Source organism: Lutjanus erythropterus, chromosome 22, assembly GCF_056507025.1.
Source record: "Lutjanus erythropterus isolate fLutEry1 chromosome 22, fLutEry1.hap2, whole genome shotgun sequence".
Classification (NCBI taxonomy): domain Eukaryota; kingdom Metazoa; phylum Chordata; class Actinopteri; order Lutjaniformes; family Lutjanidae; genus Lutjanus; species Lutjanus erythropterus.
In genome coordinates this window covers 5,562,252-5,588,232 of record NC_139338.1, presented here as the reverse complement: position 1 = coordinate 5,588,232, position 25,981 = coordinate 5,562,252, and the positions used below count along the sequence as shown (strand labels likewise).

The following is a 25,981-nucleotide window of genomic DNA, read 5'->3' as shown; positions in this document are numbered from 1 at the left end:
TGGGAAGAAAAAGAAGAGAAAAATTGGTTTCGGCGCCGGTAGCGGAGGCAAAAACAACACATGCTCATTTATAACCGAATGAAACAGATCTATTTGTTGAGACAGGGCGAGCGTAAACATCTGACAGACGTCACGCATAGTCTGTGACGCAGATGGGAAAGTCTGTCTTCAGTAAGCACATGCATGCACCCACAAAAACACACAGATAAACAGGAACACACACAAACAGGCGGGCCGTGTTATCCCCCGCCACACTCCTCTGACACACTCCAGCCATTCCAGGCATGTCACTAATCTGAGGTTCAGGCTCATTGGTGGAATTCTGCGCATATAGGTTTGCCAACTAATGCTCCCCAGGGCGGAAATAACAGCTTAGAGCTCAGAAAGTTCGCTTCAAAAGGCTGATGGATTTGTTCTCGGCTAATAAGGCCAAACACAGCAGGATTAATGCTGGTTAATGGTTAATGCTGTGGGATTATTGCAAATTTCATTATCATGCAAGTGCTGGAGGACAGCAAAGCTCGTGTTCAGCCCTGCTTGTACTTGTCAGGGCACAGTGGTTGATTTGTTTACCAGGGAACGCATTTGTTGGTTGAAAAAAAAAAAAGAAAGAAGAAAGTGTGATTTCACAGGTGATTGTACTGAAGCAGGAACCAGTAGCACGAAACGTTCGAGTGCTGTCACTTCCCCGAACTTCTTCTTGTTCTCGCTATAATTCATACTGAGAAACACTGGTTCATAATGCATCACAGAGTCACTGTTTGGCTGTTACATAACGTCTGTCCTAGATTCTACAGCTCACACCACATATTTCACCGTACAGAAATGCATTGAATTTAATGCATATGTCAATGCTACGCAAGCAATAGCAGTAAGCAGGGAAAACTGCTGACCTTTCACAGGGGCTCCAAACCTTTAGAATGACTGGTTTTATCAGGTGCTGGCAAGTAATTCAATATTGAATTAGGTTCTTGACATTTCTTAAGACTTAAATGTGAGCCATGGCAGAGAAAGCTGTGCATCTGTTCTGTTTCTGTTTGGGCTACAACAAGTTATTATTATCGATTACAGTCCAGATGAAATGAAAAAATGAAAAATACCTTTTTAACCCTTTGTTGCATTATTTTTTTCCCCCAAGACTGTTCTGCCGAGTCACGCCCTACTGTACTGTGATTGGCAAGTTGCTGTTGCATCGATGACGTGTCTGTGTTATTGCCAGACAGCATTTCTAATGCTGTGAAAAGGTCTATTTTAATCATAAACTAGAATTTTTCAGAAACTTACCTAAATATTTTTGGTTCTGAAACCTACCCAATTTTTGTGCCTAGAAGTAGTTTTTGTTCCTTCACTTCCCCAAACACTTTTTGTTTAAAAACCTACCCAGGTTTTTGTGCCTAGAAGTTGTTGTTGTTCCTTCACCTCCCCAGAGAGTATTTCTTCTGAAACCTACCACAATTTTTGTGTGCATCAAAGTAGTTTTTGTTCCTAAATCTCCCAAAACAGTATTGGTTCTGAAATCTACCCGAGTAGTTTTTGTCCTTAAACATACCGAAGTAATTTTCTTGCCTAAACTTGCCCACTTTTTTTTTTTTTTTAACTTAAACCTACCCCAGTAACTTTTATGCCTAAACCTACCCATGTTTTTGCACCTATAAGTAGATCTATTTTCCTAAACTTACCCAAGTAGTTTTCTTGCCTAAACCTAACTAATAATTTTCTTACCGAAACTTACCCAAGTAGTTTTTGTTCCTAAACCTAGCCAAACTGGTCTTAAGAAGTTTAAAGTGAAATTTAGCTTCACACAGGACACAAAGACTTGTTTTATGGGTGAAAGTCCTGTTTTTGATCTTCCATTTGTGAATGGAGTTGAGCAGCTAATATTACAGATACTTCACTAAAACTGCTGGAGACTCAATATTGGATATTCATAATGCCACGAAACATGACTTTAAATGTTGCTATTTTTTTTAGATAAATAACTTTGATTATTCAATTATTATCAAAATTGTTAGTTTGTTTTCTGCCAATAAACCCTTTTCACAGCAGCTAGCAAAAAGCAGTGATGTGGGTTGGAGAACTGATGCCCTCCAGCCCTGTCATTAGCTGGAGGCTACACACAAATGCCTGAACGTTGATGCCCTGAAACATCCTGAACACAGCAAAATACCAAAATAAAGGCAGAGGACAGGATCTCTGCAGATACAGACATCACTACACACTTCTAGCAGGTCAGGAGTGATGACTGACAGATTCATTCTAGTCTATACATCGTGTTTAAGGAAAATCCTGCATAGCATACCTTTAAAATACTGCTTGATCTTCACTAATGCATCTGTATTATAATAATTAGCTGAAGAAGGATCAAGATCAATAAAGTTAAACACTGATATGAGGGTGAATAAAAGGTTGTGTGATGAACTGTATGTGTCAGTAAAGCAAACAATGACAAGCAAAATAGTTTCCCCATATCATCAAATTACTTTTGATAAAAATATGCTTTAAATATGTCATAAAGCTATTTTCTGAAGCCGACTTTAATGGTTTCCTCTCCAAGATATTCCTGCTGATCAAGTCAGATTTTTTAGATATCCGCCAGCCTTTTACATCAGCCGGTGCTTCCTCCAGTCAGCCTCTGCTGCTGGTCTTAAAGCATCTCCGGAAGAGCCACTTGCATTAACGCAGTGAATTATTTCCCCTCGCTGCTTGAGACTGAGGCTGCAGCCAAAATTAGAGGCTGTTTGAACTCTGTGTGTCATATATCCACACAGATGTGACTGCCCTGTTATGAATCAGCAGAATATTGACTGTGTGTGTGTGTGTGTGAGAGAGAGAGAGGGGCAGTTTGTGCGTGTGTGTGTGTGTTTGCGCAATAGCCTGAGCAGCACGCAGGTGGTTTTCTTGTTTTCCTCGAATGACTATTGAAATATTGAGTCGCTGACGGCACCTCACAGGCACGACTCCAAACATCCCGCAAGAAGATTGGGAGGCTTTATTAAACAAATAGAGGTGCTGCTTAAAAGCAACACACTCATAAATTATGTTCACAGCCAGAGAAGTGACACACACACACACACACACACACACACACACACACACACACACACACACACACACACACATATGGTTAATACACAGAAATACACTCTGAGAAAGAAAGGTGCCAATAGAACCTTGTAGGGTTTTTAGGCTTGTCCCCATAGGACAACACTTTTTGGTTCCTGGCAAAACCTGTTATAAAGGTGCCAGGAACCCTTTCAGAGAGTTCTGCCTAAAAACGCAACATCAAGGGTTATTCCTAGAACTCCACAGAGAACACTTCTATGGTGTAATGGTGTCACCCAGAACCCTCTCTTTTGGTTCTTATCCAGCACATTTTCACTGTCTAAATGTGCTAACAAGGACCCACACAAAGAGTTATACCTAAAACCATGTGAAAGGTTCCATTCAGAACCCCCAATGAGAAGTTCTCCGTGTAACCATTCTATACGTAATGGATCGAAGGGTGCTAACAAGAACCCATCAAGGGTGTTCTCTCAGGAATTCTTATGTATTCCAAGTTTTTCATCTAAAACCCAACCCCGGAGTTCTATGGAGCTCTATTAATATTATAATATGGGTTTCATCTAGAACCCACCATGGGTGTTCTAACAAAAACCCTTTTAAATTATTCCCAGGGTTTCATGTAGAGCCAAAAACGGTCAAAAATATATTTAAAAGAGTTTCACCTACAACCCTCTTGTCTTCTGAGGGTTCTAGAATAAACTGTATTATGTTCTACAGATGAGGCAAAAAAAATTATTGAATCCCGTAGATAAAATAAAATCTGTCACAACTACTGTTTAAACTTTTAACATGGATGCATTTGACAATGCTTGAAGAATTCTTTCTTCTAAAAGGGGCTCTTAATGAAACCCCCATTCTTACAAATGGGTAGAACCCTTTTGGAACCCTTATGTATAAGAGTGTATTAGTACATAAACATCCAAGTTTGTGACATCACTGCCCATTATGTAAGAGATTTATCTAATATTTATGATTCATGCCTGACCAATATATAGGCTGCTATTATCAGCCAGATATTGGTATCGGCATATATGTTGTCCAACATGTGTCAATAGAAGAACTTTTTCTTGAGAAATCATAAAGCTTATTGTTTTTATTTGTTAGCTTTATAGGAAGTTGTATGTATATTTGATCTTTTTTTTTATTTAGAGCTATACACACATATATTTTGCTCTATCGGTTTTTAAGAATTTGTGTAGTTGTTTATAATTATTAAAGTTTATTGTTAAACTGTAAAATATCCTGCTCCCATTACACATCTTTGACATAAGCGATGACCACATTTGATGGATGATTTTAAAAAATGTTTATTCTATATAAGGACTATCGGCTAATTTATGGATAACTGAATTTTTCTCTACTGCCTAATATCAGTATTAGCATTAGAATTGTTATTAGAATTTTTTACTCCGTAAAATCTGTATCTGCCCAAAAAATCCAGAATTGGTCAGGCCCTATAAAGAATATCGCCAGTATATTATTATTTGAATTGTTTTTAGTTCCAAATATCGACATCAACAACAAAAATCCAGTATCGGTCTAGCCCTGTTATATGGCTGATACATCGTTATCAGAATTTTTAAACTACTGATATCAGTGTAATTTCTAAAGCTTCAGCATCAGTCAAGCTCCATAAAAAAGATCGGTACCAATATTGTAAATAGATTTTTTTCCTTACTAATATCGGTGTCTGCAACAACCCCAAAAAATCCTGTTTCAGTCAGGCCATATGAAGAAAATCAGCCTTTTATTGGCCCCAAAACTCCACTATCAGTCAAACTCTATTTATTATTGAACTTGTTTCAGAGACAATGAGTCATTTTCCGAAACTTACTAATTGTGCTTCGTATAGTGAACTTGCTGTACTGATAGAAAAACATCAACAACTTGATTAGTTGTCGGCATGTGGACGCTCAGCTCCGGGGCTGGGCTTGTAAAGAGGGGCGGGATGTTTCCAGTCAGCCCGGAGCGCAGAGCTGAACCTCCAAACACTGTGTTCAAGCCCCAGCGAGGCCTGATTCCCACTTGTTTACTCCAACTCCAATTTCTATGTGCGCAACAGCACCTGGAATGCGGACACTGAGAACAGAGTTGGAGGACACGTCGGGCACATGATCAGAAGGCTCCTGCAGGAATGTTTCTCCAACAAACACACTTTCCCGCTGTGTGTGTATGAGATGCGGCTCCTCACACTCAATATCGCGCACTAACCAAGCGGCCACAGCACAAGCGCGCAAACGCACCTGCGGCAGCGGCAGCCGCGCAGAGCCGATCACATCAGCTGAGCTAATGACAAATAACTTCACTCACGCAGGAAGAAAGGCGCTCGGCTCCGCTCCTCCTCTGCTCCCCTGCTCCTCCGCTCCTCTGCTCCGGGACCAGGCGATCTTCCTCCCCTTTTTAAAGTGCGTGTCAGAGCTGGCAGGTGCAGCTGCGAATACACAGTCCCGTCCGCTCAGACACACTCAGTCCGGCTCAGGTCGGATCGGCCCGCCCCGGCCAGGCTCGGCTCGGCTCGGCTCAGTTCGGTCCCTCGTCCCCTTTCCTGCTCGCCTGTCTGCGGGCAGATGAGTGCGTACATGTCGGTGTGTTCCCCCTGCTCCCGGAGCTTCTCTCTCTGCTCTGTGTTCCTGCCTGTTCATCAGATCATGTCCATGTGACACGCTCAGGCCTCTGTCAATGCAAACTTAAAGGGACCTCCCACGTGATGGCGCTCCGTGCGCGCTCACGGCAGCCGGGGCGCGTGCCGGCCGAGGAAATAAGATGCTGCGCCTCTTGTAAAAGTAACAGACTGGTTTTACTGGGGTTTTATTGGTATGATGAAGATGCCTGTTACTGATGGATGTGAGGATGATGCCAGCAGTGGTGATGATGATGATAAAGATAACTTTTATGATGATGAAGAGGATGAGGACAGCTGTAGTGATGATGAAGATAATTGTTGTGGTGATGATGATGATGATGATGATGTTGATGATTACAATGATGGTGATGAGGATAACTGTTAATTGTAATGTTGATGATGATGAAGATATTTGTTATGATGATGATGATGATGATTATGACAAGGAGGAGAATGAAGATAATTGTTATGATGATTATGATGATGGTGATGATGAAGATGATGATGACCGCAACTGTTAAGATGATGAAGATATCTGTTATGATGAAGATATTGAGGATAACTCTTTTGACGATGTGTTTAAAGGTAATTTGGTTGATGATGATGATGGTGAGAATGAAGATGTTATGATGATGATGATGATAATGATGACTATGATGACTGCACCTGTCAAGATGAAGAAGATACCTGTTATGATGAAGATGATGATGATAACTTCTGACAATGTGTTTAAAGGTAATTTGGTTGATAATGATGTTGTTGGTGAGGATGAAGATGTTAGGGTGATGATGATGATGATGATGAAGATAATGATAAATGGTTGTTGTGGTGATGATGAAGATAATTTATGATGATGAATAAGTTAACTGTCAGTTGTTCTGATGATGAAGATGACTCTCGATGATGTCAGAGGCCACACTGGTGTTGATGAAGGTGATGAAGATGAGGCTGATGATGCTGGCCATTTCTTTCTTTCACAGTGAGCTCATGCTGCGTGTGACATCATCACAGAGTGACTAACATTGTGGGGAAATACAGCTGATCTCATATCAGATATAGACGGTTGGTCCAGTGGTGGTACTGCATGTCCTCTCACATGTCCAGAAACTATGACCACCTCTTATGATGCTGCATGCAAACAACCACGAGTGATACTAAATAAAGACTAAAGACCAGAGTGCTTAACATGACTAAAAGTCACGCTAGAGGCCCTGTGAACTCACCACATAAACACACCACACAGCAGACAAAAAAGTTCATATCTACCATACTATTGAATGTTAAAGCTCACACTCTCCACTCTCCCACTCCATATATTGTGACATATATCTGTTTCAGCCTTGTACACATTGTGAATGGTATTTATTGTTTGTTTTGTATATATTGTTTTTGAGGATTTTGATAATCACCTCAGTGTCTCAGATAACCATGAGCGACATTAGCTAGCATCATCATCTTCATTCAAACTCAGCAGAAACAAAATAGAACTCAGTGTCTTGGCTTATCTTTCCACTGGTCCAACAATCACCACCTCTGGTTTAGTTGAAATAAAAATTTAATTCACCACGTTAGATGTGAACATATCACTGGGAAAGGGGTGAGAAGGAGGTCACACACCAGAGAAGCAGCGGGGAGAAACAATGGGTACAGCCAGAATATTTTCACAGCTAACATGATGAATTAAGAGTTTATTTTCACCAAACCAGAGTTGGTGATTGATGGAAAAGTGGAAAGACAAACCAAGATATTTTTGGTCATTTTTATTTGGTTTCTGTTGAGTTTGAACGATGATGTTGCTTGCTAGCTAGCTAGCTAACATTGCGAACAAAGTTATTAATACACTGAAGTAATTATCAAAATGCTCAAAAACACTATATACAAAACAAGTGATAAACATTATTAGCAATGAGTACCAAGCTAAATGAGAAAAGTGAAGTAACTAATTTAAGGATGAAAAATCACATAAACAAAGGCAACGTTACTATAGTGTTGACAGGATGTAAACAGATGTGAAGTGTAGTGTAGTGTGTAGCTGCATGCACTGCATAAACAGTATATAAAATATGGACAAAGTGTCTGTGATGTCCCCCATATGGTTCTGAAGCTCACAGTGTAGTAGCTCTGGCCACCGGCATTTTAGAAGTCGGAGATTGAAACCCACTGAATACCCCTCATCTCACCCTCCCCTTCCATGTGTGTAGTAGAGCCTACGATGGCCATAAAAAGTTTGTATCTAGAGCCACTCTTTCATGTGTCCATTCTGGGCTACTAAAGAAACATGGCTGTTCAACATGTTGGCCTCTGTGGAAGAGGACTTGTTCCCTCTGTAGGCATAAAGTGCTCATTCCAAGGTAACAAAAACACAACCATTCTCATTTTCAGGTGATTGTACACTAATGAAAACATACAATATTATAGACCATTTCTGCCATATTCTGTCAATAAATCTATATCTATATCTTTATATTAACCTTGGATCAAGTGACAATATGTGAAAGGGGTCGCTCACAGTGATAACACACTGAAAATTCTTATGAGACTCTGCAACACCATTTTTTTGCCCCAGGATGGTGACGGAATGATCCGTTCTACTCTGCCTCTGATTGGCAAGTACTCATTGGTTGGGTTGGCTAGGTTTAAGGTAAGTTTAGGAGTGGGATTTGTTACCTTGCGAGGCAGCTGGATTCGCAAGATCATGCAAGATCTTCCCAGGATTCAAGTTATCGGCTAGGGGTGTGGTTTTAGGTGCGATGACAATGAGAATCCATGGAAGTATTGCTTTGATGGGTTGGAGGTTGGATCGAAAGTGCCTGCCCTTTTCCAAAGTGCTTCTAAGGATGACTTCCTAGATGGTTCTGTGTAACAAACCATCTGGGGTGTCAGGTTACAGTACACTACTTGCCCAGCATAAAAAGGCTGACACATTTAGCAACTAGTTGGACCAAAGGATCGACTGGACAACTGGACCAGCACTGATAACTGTAGGGTCATTTAAAGATCAGTTTAGTGTGTAATAGTCTAAACTACAATGTAATCTACAGTGATACAATTAAACCATATTCAGATGTACATTATAGGATGTAGCCACTCTTGCCAGTGTTACTCAATAATGAAACTATTCTCACATGAATTCTCGGTGTCTGCGTTCACATCCATACAAATGAAAGTTGACCAGTGGCCTCCCATTTGCAGTAAGTGGAAGTCAGACCCTGCCAAGCAGTGGACGTGCACTCAGAAGAAACACCATTATCATTCACTTCACGTCATCGAGCCTGGAAGAAGTCCACTTGCAGATGATTCATCAAAAACTAACACTTTTAGCAGAATTTTACAAAAAATATCGAGCTCAAAGAAAGGCTTAAGCACGCTGGGCAGCAGCAGGCTGCCGCTGTGCCTCTTTCCACACTCCATCCTCTGGCTGCCTTCACTACTCATCTCTACTTTAACAAGGAGTTTCACGTATCTTTATCCACCCAAATCTCATTGTCACAATCTCCTTGAATTCTGTTGCTTCCAATGCAGATCACTACATGTAATCTTCTTTATTTGAGAGAAAAATCGTGTGTGAAAGAAGAATATTACACTCTTAGAAATAAAAGTGCTAACTACAACCACAGGGTTCTTTCTTTGTCCCAATAGGTGAATCCTTTTTGCTTCCTGGTAGAACTTTTTCTAAAGGCTCTACTTGGAAGCCTTTCAGAGAGTTTTAACAAGAACCCAACAGAAAGGGTTATACCAAGAACCATCTGTGAAAGGTTTCACCAAGAATCCCCTATGACAGCTTTTACAGAAAACCTTTTATGGTCTAATGGTTCCATCCAGAACCTTATCTGGGCATTCTATTCAAAACATTTCCACCTTCTAAGGGTAGCTAATAAGAACCCACCCAAGGGGCTCTACTGATAGCCTTTTAATATCCCAAGGGTTTTTTTTTTTATCTAGAACACAGCTAGAAGGTTTTCCTGAGAACCTTTTTATATCCCAAGGATTTTATCTGGAACAAACACAGGGTTTTATCTAGAAAAGACTCAGGACGTTCTACAGAAAACCCTTTTATATCTGTAGGGTTTTATCCAGAACCCATCAATGAGGTTCTACCAGGAATCTTTATGGATTCCAAGTGTTTTAACACTAACCTCTAACCCTAACACCCTCAGGGGCTAAGGGTGCTAACAAGAAATCCCCCAACACCACACTGTGGGGTTCTACTGAGACCTGATTTATATTCCATGGTTTTAATCTAGAACCCACCATGGGAGTTCTACCAGGAACCTTTCTGGATTCTAAGTACCTTCTAAGGGTGCTAACAAGAACCTACTTGGGTGTTCCACCGAGAACCTTTTTATATTCCAAGTGTTTTATCTAGAACCCACCCAGGGAGTTCTACAGAGAACTTTGTTATATTATGGTACACAGAACTCTTAATGAAAGAGTTCTTCAAGGATTTCGAGAAGTCTTTCTTACAAAAAAGGTTCTCTGGATGAAAGGGGTTCTTAATACAACCTTTAGTCTTACAAAGAGCCCTTCACAAACCCTTTCTTCAGAAAAGGGTTCTTTAGAAGTTCATGGTTCTGGGTACAAGTCCAGCCCTTTCAGAACCATTTTTCCTTATAGTGTACCAAACATACTGTATGTCAATAAAGATACAGTTTTTAAGTATCAAAGCTGTTCTCAGGATAAAACATACACACGGAAAATAATTTAGCCAATGAAATTCATAAACTCTTTTAAACGGACACTGTTTGACTTGATTTTCTCCTCGGTGTGATGGAGGGTCTCCCTGGCAGTCAGGACCGTGTGAACATACCAGAGGTGCGGGGGTCCCTGAAGCTCGCGGACCCCCTGCGGTTTGAATTAGAGCGGATTACAACTCTCACCAACAAAAGACACCTCTCTGCTTCCCCCGCCTACTTTTTTTGTGCTATCTGCTCCTCTGACCGAGTGACACTGCCAACGAAAAGTGGCTCTTTTTGTGCTGCCAACCCACTGAGAGGGTATGAAACAGACATCCATCACATGTTTGTGTATTATACAAACAGGCTATAGATTATTATTGTTGATTCATTATCAATTAATTTCCTTTAATGAAGCTTGTCATCACATGTCGGACGGATTTAATTTAATACAGTACAAAGTCAAAATGTTTAATGTTCATACTGATGCCTGCAACCTGCTCCAAAAACAGAATGTGTCTTAGCATTTTCTTGCTGACACAATGTTACCCATAATGCCATGGGCACTAACACACCCCCATATCATCACAGATGCTGGCTTTTGAAGTTAGCACTGGTAGTAATCTGGTCCTTTTCCTCTATAGCTTGAAAAACAATTTGAAATGTGGACACTTTGCTTCAGTCCACCGCAGATTTAAGTCAGTATTATGGATGTGCACCAGCGTGTGTTATCTGATGGCCTAACCAATACCGGATGTTTTTATCAGCAAAGTCGGACAGATGACAGCTCATAAAACCAGTATGGTTAGGCAGAGTTTGATATAGGAAATCAAAATAAGGTTGAATGTAGACGGTGACATATATAATCACTTGACTGGAGCAACATGTGACCACATTCAGCTGCTGCTGCTAGCACTGCTAACATTAGCCACACTGTGTAGCAGTCACCAGGATCATCCCTAGTCAGTACATCATGCTGTTGAAAGGAAGTCTTGAGAAGTATTAATAAATTGTTAAAATGTGAAACCTGGTGGTCAGATGACTGTTCATATTTATCTTTTGCAGTTTGATATTGTTGTGGGTTTGGAATGAATGAAAAAAAAAAAGTTCAAATATATGGTTATAAACAGTAGGTGATGTTATGGGAGGTACCATCCTCTAGCAGAGAGAGTTTAGGGCAGAGCGATTGGCTGAAAATGTTAGTCTGTCTGACTCACTGATTAATCTGTGTAAGTTAGAATCTATGGTCCTGACCATGGCTCTGAAATATCAGCAGCCTGACTGTGTTGTGTATGGAGTCATCTGTGGAGCTGTCCATGGTGCTGAAATAGCACACAGCTTGTTAATTGTGTCTTTTTCTCTCAGTCCTGCCCTTTTGTTGGTTTCGTCTTAAATCAATTATACAAAATTCTATTACATCTCATCACTTTGTTAATGTCTGACTGACAAATATGCATCACATAGTCTGTTTGTGTTAAAACTATGTCATCCAAATGGGTGAAAATTTCATGTGATGAAAATACATAAATCCTAAATTTTAGACCTAAATATTTCTTTGAGTTAACATAATCTTCCTCAATGGAGATCTTGTGATACGACTGTGAGCTCTATAACAACTACCGAATGGACTTTATTTCATCAACTACAGTTTAAATGTTAACAATCAACTTTCTTTCTCAACTTAATAAAAAAAACAAGCCAGGAAAAGTTTCCCAGCTGATAATGACTTTTTTACTGTCATCTTTACACCAGATCACTTTTTGTTGACTACTTAATTATTCAATAGATTATTAATGGTTGAGCACTCATTTAAATATCAGAAATTGTAAAATTGTAAATAACAACTAACTTATAGCTATTTCTGTTAATCCTTTCATTTAATACTAGTCTATTATTTTCTCTTGCTGTCGGTTCCCCAACAAAATGAATTTTTCCTCTTGCCAGACCAATATCATACAGAAGAAGTTCATTTACAAAATTAAATAAACAATAAAACAAAGACTGCAGCTTTATCTGAAAATTACAGGAGATTATAATGAGACAGAATGGTTGAAGAAAGCATAGAATTATTAATGTTTTATTAAGCTTGATAAAACAACATTTTTTTTTTTACTTGTCTACTTTTGCTCTCAAATATAAAAGTAAATCCACTCAATTAAATTAAGACAAACCAAAACGGTACAACAGTCTCCTGGGCAAAAATTGGAATTATTTTAAGATGAGTGTTTTTTAATAAATTAGTCGGCCTTTTATGGACAAATTTGGTTCATGAAAATTGGTTTGTGATCAAATTTCTGCAAATCCAATGATATTCCCATCAGCCCCAGCTGCAACTGGTTAATTAGCAATTGCCAATTAGCGTGCTATCTAAAGATGGCGCCCATGGCAAACATGATATCTGGGTAGCATCATGGTGTGCAGTGTTTCATGTTAGCATGCTGATATTAGCATTGAGTGCAGCTTCACAAACTTGCACAAATTTGCCGCTGCCCTTTCAAAGTACGGAGCTCCTGTTGGGTGCAGTATTTATACAATCAGCCCTCTTGCTCTTACATCTATTGCAGTGCAAAATTTGAAGTAAAAAGAAAAACTATATGAATAAAGAAAAAAATATATAAAAATAAGATTTTAGCATATCTAGATAAAACATAAGGGAGTTTAATTCAATATAAAAACTCTTTATAGTTCAAACTATAAATGAAGGGGCTGAGCATCCTTCCAGGCAGAAGGAGGTGTGGTCTGAAGGACGGAGGAATATAAATCTTCATGTTCAGCACTACAATAAGTTTCAGTAAACGAGGTCCAGCTAACTGGAAGCTGCATTCACATTACTCACTATATGATTCATCCACCGTGTGAGAGCTCAGTGACTCGACATGTAGTGAAACACTGAGATCATCCAGAGAGGAGCTTTAAAAAGAAGGACAACGCATCTTTAACTCAGTTTGTGTCCAGTTTTGAACCAGCAGCAATCACAGCAGTGTTCGGGGTTCCACCTCCCAGACTGCTGCTTCCAAAATATAGGCCAAGGCAGACTTTACAGTGTCTGTTATCTTATTAGCCAGACGTCTAATTTTACTGAGGTGGAAATCACCTGCACCCCCCTCTCACTCCTCATGATTCAAGGACAATCTTTACGTTGTTAAAGTGGTTAAAATTAGGTCTTCTATAAATGGTTTACTTTCCAAATTTAATAAAACGTTGTTCCACATGCTGAGGGCTGATATTTGCTGTTATTCTACCTTAATGTATTTCAGATGAGTTTGGAATGTTATTTTTTCTATTATGTGAATTATATTTTTGTCTTTAACTATTATTTGGTGTACATTTAATGTTTACTTTTGATGTTATTTATGTTTTTTCTCATGCATTGTACTGACAGATATATCAATCAGCTGATATTATTGGCCCGATATTTGCTTATCACAGCAATTTTGGTATCAGCATATGTACTGTCTGATGTACACTGATTTAAAAAATTGCAGACTGCAGACTGTTTGTTTGTTTTAAGTTTTTTTTTTTTTTAATCAGCATTTTATGTATATTTGATTCCTTTTATTTATATTGGTGTAATTCAATTTATGTCTTCTATAGGGCCCAAATGATACTAGATTTTTGGGGCCAATGCCGATAATAATATAAGCAAATACAAAAATTCCAATATTGACATTTGGCTAACAACAAAAGTTTCATATTCGCACATGTCAGACCACATACACACTAATAATGATATAGATGATATAACTGTGGTAGGTCAATATCAGCCCGTTAATAGTGGCTGAGAGATATATCGGTTGGCCTCTAATTTTTTTAAATAAAATTATTAAAACATATCAGTGAAAGTTTACTATCACAATGCTCTGATGTCATTTTGGGTTTTATACAAATATTGGCTGATATATTTTCGAACTCCCTAATATCTGTATCAGCCTGAAAAATCAGTCAGGGTCTCATTTGTTCTTAATTTCATGCACATGTTCTGTTTTCCTTGATGTATGTTAGACTCGACACAACACTGAAACTTGAAAAGTGACTTTTTGACACTTGCTTGTTGTTGAAAATCTAGTACACACATTTGAGAGACAACAAGAAAAACTGCTCCACAGCAGGTGTGCTATCTTTGTTTCATCAAAGAATGACAGCGATGTTAACCAGGCCCCACGATCTACACTTCGATAATGACTATACATTACGAAAGATGATCAACTTTAAGACAAGACAAGACAGAGTCTGACAGGATAGGACGCAATAGAAAATGACAGGAGGAGAAAAAAAGCAAAACCAGGGCTTGAGAGGACATGATGGGACATTTGATTAATCCCTGAGGAGAAATTCAAATGTCACAGGGACGTAGTAGCAACCACGTCAGGACTGTCGACACCAGAAAAAGCCACAAATTAAAACACAGCGCACACGTTGTTAATAGTACAGCTGGTAGTGAGTAAATAGAAGCATATCTATGCCTATCTACAATTATAAGTATGTAGATTCTATATATATATACATATAGTAGGTTTAAAGATATAGAGCACAGACGTGGACACTTCTTCACATATTGTTCTTACAGACTCTGTTCTAAAATATATTCTCATTGTTAATAGTTATTGCTGTAGACTCTTTTCAGAATTTCCCCCTTGAGCAGTGAATAGTTCCCAGTAACAGAGCTGGATTACCAACCCGGCTCGTTGTGCAACAACCCTCGGGCCCTCAAAAACCCCCATGTTCACTGTGCGGTAATTTGTAGTAATAATGGGAATATGCATGACTCAAGGGTCATCTCAACTGATGAGACTGGGGCCTTAAGGTGGCTCTTAGAAATGTGAAAGCTCAATTCTGCCCGTCTGATTAAAAAAATGCAAGATCCTGTAACTCATTATAATAAGAAACCTTCTCAAAATAATGACGTAGATAGTAAACCCTTTTATTTAATGTAATTAATTAAATACTTTGACATACTAATTCATTATGTTGAAATACAAAGTCATTATTTGTAGCATGTTTTTCAAAATCTTGGGATACTAACTAATTTTAACAAAGGTTCACATTATAGCAACTTACAGGATCCTCTTATTTTTATCCCATTGGCTGAAATGGGATTCTGTAGACAAAGACCTTCATTTTTCAGGATATTTTTAGCTTACAATTGCAAAAATGTGTAAATCTGTAAATATGCCTTGGGGGCAGCAAACAGGTTAATCTGACCACGTCACAGTGAGGTCTCTGGTTGGGCCTAAATATCTGGACATGTTCCTGGAAACTGCTTTTAAGTTTTTCAAATGTAAAATTTCAAACCAGTAAGCAGCACAAAATTCAAAATTCCATCCTAAATTTGGTGGGTAAGTAGCATTGTAGCATTTAGCTTCTCTAAGCTAGGGACAGATATTTTTGAGGAGTAGGAGACCAAAAACAGAGCTAAAACTGCAGGAAAGTGAATATTGGACCAACATTCATAAGATCGCCAGAAACATGACTTTATTTTGTGTCTGCTGGATGTGTACATATGCAATTGTTTGCTAACACGTTAGCTATAGCTAGTCTATGAACTATAAAACCAAAGCAAAACAAATCCTCGCATTTTGGAGCTAACTAGACACAAATAAATTGATTATCAAAACTGTTGTCAGTTAATTTTCTGTCAGTAAACTAAGTGATGAATTGGTTAACCCAGGCCTTTTTCATGGTAGCCATATTGATATGAAAAGTAAAATAAACACAGGTTTTACCAATGATAAGCTACTAACTGGCTTCATTTAGCATGACGGAGCCTTTCCAGTTAGCCAACATGTACAATAGCAGCACTGTAACTTCCTATTTGTTATGCTAAAATTACACTGGCAGAAATGTCCCATAATGCAATTAAGTATAGTGACGACAACAACGACATAACAGACAATGGCAGACAGCGACCAAGGCTGCTCTGGCGTAATGGCAAACATTCTTCAATTGACCTTACCTAAGCCCCGCCCACTTTTTTGCTCTGTGCCCCAGCAATTAAGTAAAGCAAACCTAAGACATCTTTTTCCATTCCTGTAACAACATAAAACATGAACCAACAAACATAATACAACAGATACATCTTAAGTTGGCTAATGTTAGAAAAAAAAAAATTAAATATTAACATAAGCTAATTCTTTTGCAGATCCCCCAGCAGCATCTTTTAACCATCTTCAGAATTTGTCTTTCTTTTCAACACAGACAAGCCTAGCACATAGCATGTCTAATCAAAGAAAAAAGGAAAGGAGAAAGTTGACCAAGGTACCGATATTGCTGAACTGTCACTGGAGGGCAGAGAAAAAGGGGTGGGACTTAGGAAAGGTCTATTTAAATTTAAGTAAGGTTTCACTATGTTTTTCATGAGTATCCAACCAACAAGGAAGCTCTCAGTGTGTCCAAAAAGACATCCTACTGTTTATTGATACAAAGGTGTGCTGGACACATTTAGGGTATGTAGTATGCCTATGTATTTTCAGACAGTCTAATAATTATTTGGGTGAACTGCCCGTTAAATTACAGTTAAGTAACAGCAGTTTGGTTAGAGCTTGATGACATACAAAAATATGGTAATATGAACACCTTTTATGGTTTTATGACAGATATCCAACTCAGTGTTGCTTTTTGAAAACAAAACAGGTGTACTGTCTCTTTAAGGGCTGTCACTGCTTGCTCCTCGCGAGCCTCCCGCTGCTTGTTATTTTCTGCAACAAGATGGCTGTCGTTCCTGAGAGCAGAGTCCTCACTTTCAGCGTTTTTAAATGGAGCTCTTACTCCTCTACGTATTTACCTGAGTGAGTAATGCACACGGTAGTTGGCCCGGCGGGTGCATTAGATTTTGTGCTCGTAGGTGGTCTTTTGTCGGCTCAGTGCACCAGTGTTTGTCCCAGCCGGCCTGACTGGCCTAGCTCTCGTCTGCGAGCCGAGCCAGCTAACGTTAGCTTTGTGAGCGGCGATAGGAGCGTTTGGTTTTATTTACTCGGCCGCCCGGTAGTGATGTGCCTGAGGAAATATTGTTTTATGTGTGAACATATGTAGACAAAACAACTTTTAGACATTCTTTTGGCACTTGTAGTTATTTACCAGTGTCATTGAGATCATTGAATTAATATTGGGTTGTTTTAATGTATTCACTGTCTGCTTCAGGTGCGTTGTTTACATTAATTTACCATTTCTTCTTGTAAGAAGAGCTTGTTTGGCTTCAGAAGTCCTTATTATTATGCATTGATACTAGTCCGTCAAATTATCTGCATTTTCAGACTGATTTGTGGTCAAATTAGTGTCTTGTTGTAAAAGTGAATTCCGCTATGTGCAGTGCGGCACCCGTATACGTCAAAAACGAGCGTCCACTTTAGCTAACTGTACTCAAGAGCTAAAGTAGGTAACTAACGTTAGCTTTAGCTACCGTTATCTAACCAAAGAGCTGTGTTTTAGCAACCACAGCTAATCAGCTTGTTTACCGGCTACTTGAAACTGGTGTTATGAAACGAACTGTGCCACTTTATGGTTGACATGCAGCAATAAACACTTTTAAACGTTATAATTAACATCTGAAATAGCGCTTAGTTTTAGAGCATTCGCCTGTTGCTGGTTCAGCACTAAACACTGTTAAACTGTAGCTGCTTAATGTTAGCAAGCTAACAACAACAGTCTGCTAGCTTACACTAACCACCTTTACTGTAATAAATGAATTGCACTTTCGAGCACAATCTAGCTGGACTACGACTTTGTTATCGTTATACAGATCCTTTACCGTTATAGCTAGTGTATACACGCATACACACACCCTGTTTATTCTGCTCTGTAGTGAATTGTGATTCAATGTGTCATACGTGTCATATCTTGGATGTAATATTGCCTGTTGTGAAAGTAACCTCCCTTTTCTCTCCATGTATGTTTTTTAGGAATATCTTGGTGGACAAACCTAACGATCAGTCTTCCAGATGGTCCTCTGAGAGCAACTACCCTCCACAGGTACAGTAGGGTTGCTGCTGTTTACACGAACTGTCTCTTCACTTGACTGTACTGTTCCAGATGGAGCTGGACACGGGAATTGACAGTGTGCAATGAGAACAAATTGTGAAGTTCATTGAAGCCTGTAATTTGTTTATACTATTGTTGTATAATACGCTGTACCGTTACCATTCTTTTAGTCGCTGCCAGTTCCCACATCTTTCTGGTTGCTGTACAAGCTTCTTTTGGCTATAGCCAGTCAGGTCACTGACCTGCTTAGAGTTGATCAACAGAAACAAGGCCAGTATAAATATATAGCAGCCATGATCAGAGTCATGCTACAGATCAGGGCTTACGTTTTCACTAGTAGCACTGGTTCTATCAGCTGAAAATTTCAGGGGCACCACGTGAATCAACATGCAACTCCCTGATGCTCAAAGCAGAATTCTTCTAAGTGGCCCTGCCTGACCTGTGAGCCATATTTATGTGCACTTACCACATAGTTACGCCTGACACTCATGCTCCGGGGACAGTGTATCAGGGGGTTATTTGGGGTAGCACAGACACTCTGTGGTGTGTTGGAATTTTGTAATTGTAACCCTATTTCTTATTTTATCATTTTAATTCTACTTAAATTCTCTGCCTTATTTTAGTGTTTCCTCACAAATCACTTTAATCTGTTCACCTTGCCTTTTCCTTAAAGAAACAGTTCTGTCCCCCAGAATCAAAAATACATATTCTTCCCCTGGCCTGTAGTGCTATTTATCTGTCTAGATTTTTTTTGGTGTGAGTTGCCAGGTTTTGGAGATATTGGCTGTAGAGATGTCTACCTTCTCTCCAATTTAATGGGATTAAATTAAAGTTGCAAAGATGAATTTATCTATTATATTTTATTTATCTTTCAGTTGTGAACAAAACATGACATTTGAGGATGTCACCTTGGGCTTTGGGAAACAATAATAATTAACAATAATAATTACATGCAGCCCTAGACTAAATGGCAGTTGGCTTGTGGTGCTTAAATAGCTAAATACATACATATAAATAATTCAAAACCAGTGTCTCTTTCCAAAAATCATGACCCGGTTACTCCGTTACTGTTGTGAGCTGTTTCATGGAAGAACTACTTTCTTTCTGCAGTAGAATCTGTTAGAACTACTTTCTTTTATACTACAAAGAAAGTAGTTCCTATGTGAAACTGCTCACAATAATTATAATAAAATTGGATTATCTTGAGTAACCAGGTCATGATATTTGGAAAGAGACAGTGCTGTTCAGTTTTTCAAATACAGTTTGTGGTGCTTTGAGCACACATCTGCATGTCTCTTACTGCACACACACCAGCTTGCTAACCCACACCTCTTTCGGTTTCTCCTACCCTGTATATTCCCTGATCTGTTGGCTTTCTTATTCTGTAATATGTTTTCTTACATCATGTTTTGAGCTCTGTTTTCACAACCACAGGTGAGCTGCGTGTGGCGTAGGCTTGTGGTTGAAGTGTGCAGAGTGTAGAAACACTTGAAACAAACAATATCATGAAGCAAAAGTTGTTTGAAGTGAGATAAAATCAGCAAGATACAATGTGAAAAGCAAACATTTTGAGTGATGACTTTCACTTTATCTAACTTTTATTTATGACTCAGATAATAAACGTGTAAATTTGCTGTAGTAATCAATCCCTTAATTCCAAGTGTGCTGTGGGAAAGGTCAGTCATTGATTAAAGCATGCATTGTGGGAAACAAAAGATTTCATATCCTAACTGGTAGTGAGGCAGTCTTTACTATGTGCTTTGAGTGCCCACCCAGCAGTATGCAGGTATGAGGTGTGAAGTTTTCATACAGTGAAAGTAGTTTCTCATTGTGTCTCTTGAACTCATTGAACCACTACAGCAGCGCTGTGGCAGGCAGAGTTTGAGGTTAAATGTGAAAGTTTGTGTTGTATGGTGAGAGGAAATGAAGTCTTTCAAAACAATGGTTAACCACTCACCAGTCTCACGATGTTTACGTGTGGTAAAGCTGAGTGGTATAGTTAGGCTGAGAACCATGGAAATAAGCAAAAAAACAAATCTAGGGTGTGATTGTTGAGGCAGCATTTTGAGTCTAACATTACTTTTCATCTGACTGTCTGAAAACTCAAGCTCAGTCATATTTGCCATTTAAGTAGATTATTACATTACACATTACATTAATTACATTATTTGTTGTTCATGTCTCATCTGTTGGTATCAGTTTTTAAAAAAGCAATACTGGTGTGGGAGCTGAAATGATTAGTTGATTAACTGATTGGTTGACCTGCAGAAAATGAATCGGAGTAAGGGGTTGGTGATATTAAGTAAAAATAAAAATTAAAAAAAAAATCGGAATCGGAATGAAAAAGACTTATAGGCCTACATGTGTTTTGGGAGAGGTAGTCTACTTTATAAAGTAGGTTGCTGCATGACACTTTTCTCTCACTGCAAAAATTGTCTGACAGGGGCTACATGTTTGTGATGAGATCCGATAAAACAGATTATGCAAACTGCCTATATTTTCTCACTTGGAGAGGAAAAAGGTGTAGGTGTGTTGTTCCTGTGCGCTCTGAAGCACTACACCTAAGTAAAAGTTTCTGAGTAATAATTTCTGTGTCCTTTCCCCATCTGGGCACACAGGGGATGTGATCATACGTAACAAAACAATAGGTTAAATTCTAATTTAACATGGCTGAATAAAACCCCTCAACACTCTTGTCAGTACTGTGGAAAGCGCCACTCAGCCAGACCTGCCAAGTAATGTCATTCTTGCAAGTCACTGTTTAATTCAGCTCTATGTGCAGTGAGAATACTGAATAGAGAATAATCACAGGTAGTTCACTTAGAATATTTTTAATTATGCTATTTTTATTTTTATTTTTTATGATCTATTTGGTATATTTCCAACCAGACATTTTGGCTGATTTAATTTTCATCTGCCAGCCAAGTATACGTAATACCAGCTCATACTTGCCAATGTTGAGATGTCAAAAATAGGACAGATTTGAGTTTCAAAAATAGCTTCTTACATTCTTTTAAAGAATGAAAATAATGAAACAATAAGTATACTGCAACAACATTTTTATGTTAAATAATTTTAATCTTACTGTTAATCCTCAGAAAAGAATACACAATAATTCATCCCTTTAGCGTGAACTTTGTTAAATCAATAGCATAAACTAATATTCAACAGTTTTCTTTTATTGATTTAGTTTTTGCCCTGCCCTTAAAGAGAAAATTGATGTGTCAGATTTTACAGAATGCTTTTCTTTAAAATCTTGTTCAAGAAACAGGAATTCTTCTTAGGAAATCTGGTTTGCTTTCCTGTTTTTCTGGTGGAAGCAATAGGCTTTTCAAATCTTATAGGGCTTATACGTGCTGTACAGCATCAGGAACAGGTTATGATGATAAAAAGGGAAAAAAGGTTAGAAATTTGTCAGAAATTGGGAGAAATACAGGAGAATTGAGGTCCTGGTAGGGAATAGGGAAAGGGCAATGGAAAAACAGGAGAAACTGGGAGGGTTGGCAAGTATGTACTGGCTGAAAACTTAATCCCTGACTATTCTTATGAACTGCTTTGTACAAGTAATATTTAGTATATTAGAAAAAATCTTCTAAGTATGAAAAAACAGCCTAATTTTGTTAACTAATTTTATGCCATAATAGGTTATTACTCACAGAAGTACATATTGTAGCTCTCATGGTTGCGAAAATATGGCATATTTAGTTTTGGCTTCTGAAAACCACATCAGCTTTAACAAGACACTGAATCCCTGTGAGTGCCTGGCCCAAAGATGCATAAGTCTTTACTAAGAGAAAGGGCTTCTCAGTGTTTAAAGAACACTGAGGCAGGGCGTCTAGGAAATGTTCACATAGCTCAGATATCATTGTTCATAGGGAAACTCCCTGTGTTAATGCAAATTTTATTTATGTCAAACGAGTAGCGCTGCAACTAATAATTATTTTCAAAGTTGTGTGTTCAGAAAATGGTGAAAATTGTCACTCAGTGTTTCCCAAAACCCAGGATAATAATTACTTTAACAATCGATTAATATTTGATTAAACAATGCAGCTCTACAAACAAGTACCATAACACAGTGTTGAACAATAACATAGTGGCCCATTTCACGCTGTCACTTGCCGACACATGGCTACAACAGTTTGCTTCTCCTTCATGAAGCAATTCAAGCAGTGTGAGCCAAAGGATGTATGAATGATGACCTTGATCATATGATTCACCGTAGAAATTGATGGGACAATAAGGCTGTTTTAAGCCTGACATTTTCTCATACTCATGACAAACTGGGGTAAAAGGACAAGATCAGTGTCTGATAGGAGATTCAGAGGTCAGCTTTTATTTTTTATTGATGAAAAAAGTTGTGGAAAGACTGCTGCATGACATCAGTGCTTTCAAGTTTCATCTAATATAAATATAGTTTAAGGCTCAGAACATGAATTGATAGATTATGTGTCATTTCTGAGTGAATATGAAAACATGGCTCCCTGGGGTCTGTTAAATGCTTTCCAGATTCACATTTGATCAATGTTCTAGCCTGTGGTCTCCACTCGTTCTGGCCTAATGGCCACTGGTGATTTGTCATTAGATGTCCCAGCTTGTTAGAGCACCAGTGACATGTGGATGCGGCTCATAGATTGTGTGTAATGCCACTTACCTGACGCAGTAGATTGACCCTGCTGTAGTCATTTAGATAATGAGCAAATCTTTTCACAGCGCCTGGCCTGCCATAAGCACCAGCAATTTCCTGCCATCTTCCACACACACAGACACTAATAGCCTCATAACTCTGCTCTCTGACTTCAGTCAGTTTCACCTCTCCTCTCCTTTTCTCCCTCTTTTTCCTCAGTTTTTAATCTTGAAATTGGAAAGGCCGGCGATTGTTCAGAGCATCACGTTCGGGAAGTATGAGAAGACTCACGTGTGCAACCTGAAGAAGTTTAAAGTGTTTGGTGGGATGAGTGAAGAGAACATGACAGAGCTTTTGTCCAGGTAAGATGTCACGGCTTGTGCCAATCCAGAGGTGTATTTATGATTACTTCAGTCTAAAAATGCTCATTTTTCACTTGCAGTGCCAGTTCCAGCATTTTGTTACAGAACTTTGTATTGTTTGTTGCTTGTTGGGAGAGAAAAGCCTCAGAAGATAACTTCTGGGGAAATAATGTCCCACAGGTAATAAAGTATCTGCAAGGAAGTTGGATTATTGATGTCTGGGATTTATTTTGTTTGACCCGGTCTCATTGCATTGTTTCTGAATCAACCAGATTGTTATTGGCACTTATACTGGCCTTAAATACATGGTTTTTCCACTACAGGAACAAAACAACCCACTGAGGCATTGGTTCAAGGTTGTGCTTTGTGTTTTACAAACTGGGACATTTTAGATATTCTTCACTTAAAAGGCAGCACCCAGACAAACATCATTTTTATGCACTGTTTAGTAGGTGAGTGGAGTTCATTTGTGGGTCAGAGAACAAAAGGAAAAAGTGCAGCTATTATTGGTTTTCCTCCACATTTGGATGAAATGACTTTTAAAGGTCAGTATAAGTAAATTAATGGAAGAGACCCACCTGCAAGGAGGTCGACAGAGTAGAGCAAAGACAACAGACTGAATGATGCAGCGAAACATTGCTTTTATTCCTAGAGAAAATCATTTATAGTCACATTTGAGCTATCCAAACATCACTGGAGTACTTAAAACTTTGATTTAGTACCATCCAGAAAAGTATTGCCAAAGCAGACAAATGTACAGGTTATTAAGTCTTGTAGTCGAAAAGGCTTATATGAAGTGATTGGGCTTTTGTTTAGGTGCACATATAAAGGGAAAAGTCACCACTTTTTATGTGGATGTCTAATCACTGTTGATGGTAAATGTAGTTGATTGAAGCAATATAGTCCTTAGAATGTGCTGTATTCAACCAGGGGTGCACAATTAATTGAAATGTTGTAGATATTGTAATAAGGCCAAGGGCGATATCCAAATTGCAGAAGCGGCAGTTTGCAGTTGATACAGGGAAAATGACAATGTGTGATGAAACAGCATTATAATGAAGTACTGTAGTGCTGCAGAGAAACTCTGGCCTACAGATGTAAGAAAAGGGGTAGAAAATTTTGTTCATTTTCCCTAACCAATTAGAGATGCCATGATACCAGAAATTTAGTAACCAAACCAAACCAAACCCAGTAAATTTCAAACTCTTCTGAGCCTCTAGGACAAAAGACTGACGGGGATATTTATTCTTCTTGCCACACATCTCTGGAAAGTAATGCAAAAGTGACTTCTGCTGCTGAACTTTGACTATAAGTTGAACCCAGATTGCAGCAGTTGTTTAAATTTACAGACATGGTGAGAGACAGAACGCTGATGTTATATTTTGTCATTTTTGATAACTGGATGGTAGCTTACGAGCTATGTTTACATTACATTGGGCTTAAGCGCTTAGCCATTACAGATGTTGCGGAACATAACTGGCAGCACAGCAGAGCAGCTGTCTCAAACAAAACTAATGCTAATGTGTATTTCAGGATAAGAAGGTGAACACTTTGAACATATTGTTAATATAACATTCACATGAAGTGAAACTTGCCCTCTGAATGTCTGTCTGTCAGCTGCTTCACTAGTCATTAAGTTGGAAGTGTTGCCTCTTCTTGTCTGAAAAGTGTGATGGCGCCGTTTTCATGCTGGTTATTGTGAATGTATTATTAATCTGTGATGGTCTGCCTCGAACACATAGTCGCTTACTTCCATACACGACACTTTTTACCATTTCATGTTTGTGATGAGTTGAGGTGGAGCTGTGGCTGCAGCTGTGACTGCTGTGTCTCATGTGCAGTTGTTGTTGTCGGTCCACCATGTTTCTCTCTTCTTTTGGCATTTAACGTCAGACTTCAGCACCTGTGTCTGTCAGGTCAAGAAGAATTGCATCTCCACTTCCTTTGGTACTGTAACAAAATAAGTTTCGTCACATTTTCAACTTTTTGGCATCGACTTTGTACCAAAGTATTGGTTCTCATGACATCCCTGTAACCAGTAGTTGAAAATGTTAACAATCAATTACTCGTTAATAATTAATAAGATACAAAACTCTTGTGTTTTTCTTCTGTTATCACTAAATGCCTGGTGTGAGATCAGTACTTGATATTGGGATACTCTGACTTAAAGTATCAAAATCTAAAGGAAATGCTTTGATTGGTGTATCTTAAGCTCTGAACTGGTTTATATGATGGCAGTGTAAGCAAAATGTACGAGGCTTCATCCAAGTTGACAGTTTTGCACAGAAATGTAATGGGTAATGGGAAAATTTTCAATCTTAAGCTGGACTTGATTGAATTTGTATTGAATTCTTGTGATTGACAAATTCTTGGAAGAACTGTACTTTGGAAAACTTTGTATTAGCACATTTAAAATCATTTGTCTAAATAATGTTTTTTACACATGCCGCCTTTGCATTTATGTTCCAGCTCTGCTGATACCTTGATCAAATTATAGAATATATTTTGCTCATACATACTTCCACATGTAGTCCGGGTGTAAATCACCAGTCTCATAATGATATAATGTTATATCAGTTCTTTGGACAACAATTCAGTATTTACTGATATCACAAAGTCAGCCAATAATATATGTGTAAACTGAAAGTTCTCTCAATAATTT

The 25,981-nt window shown here is 38.6% G+C and overlaps 1 protein-coding gene across 2 annotated transcripts in view; it reads left to right on the top strand.

The window, feature by feature from the left end:
• The first annotated feature begins 17,004 nt into the window (after nucleotides 1-17,004).
• mkln1 (muskelin 1, intracellular mediator containing kelch motifs) overlaps nucleotides 17,005-25,981 on the top strand; it is a 32,736-nt gene continuing 23,759 nt past the window's right edge. For both annotated transcript variants that reach the window (XM_084710867.1, XM_084710866.1), the window contains exons 1-3: nucleotides 17,005-17,144; nucleotides 18,255-18,324; nucleotides 23,177-23,319. In XM_084710867.1, coding sequence (XP_084566993.1) covers nucleotides 17,065-17,144; nucleotides 18,255-18,324; nucleotides 23,177-23,319 — 293 coding nt within the window. In that variant the 5' untranslated portion in view covers nucleotides 17,005-17,064. The remainder of the gene's footprint in view (nucleotides 17,145-18,254; nucleotides 18,325-23,176; nucleotides 23,320-25,981) is intronic.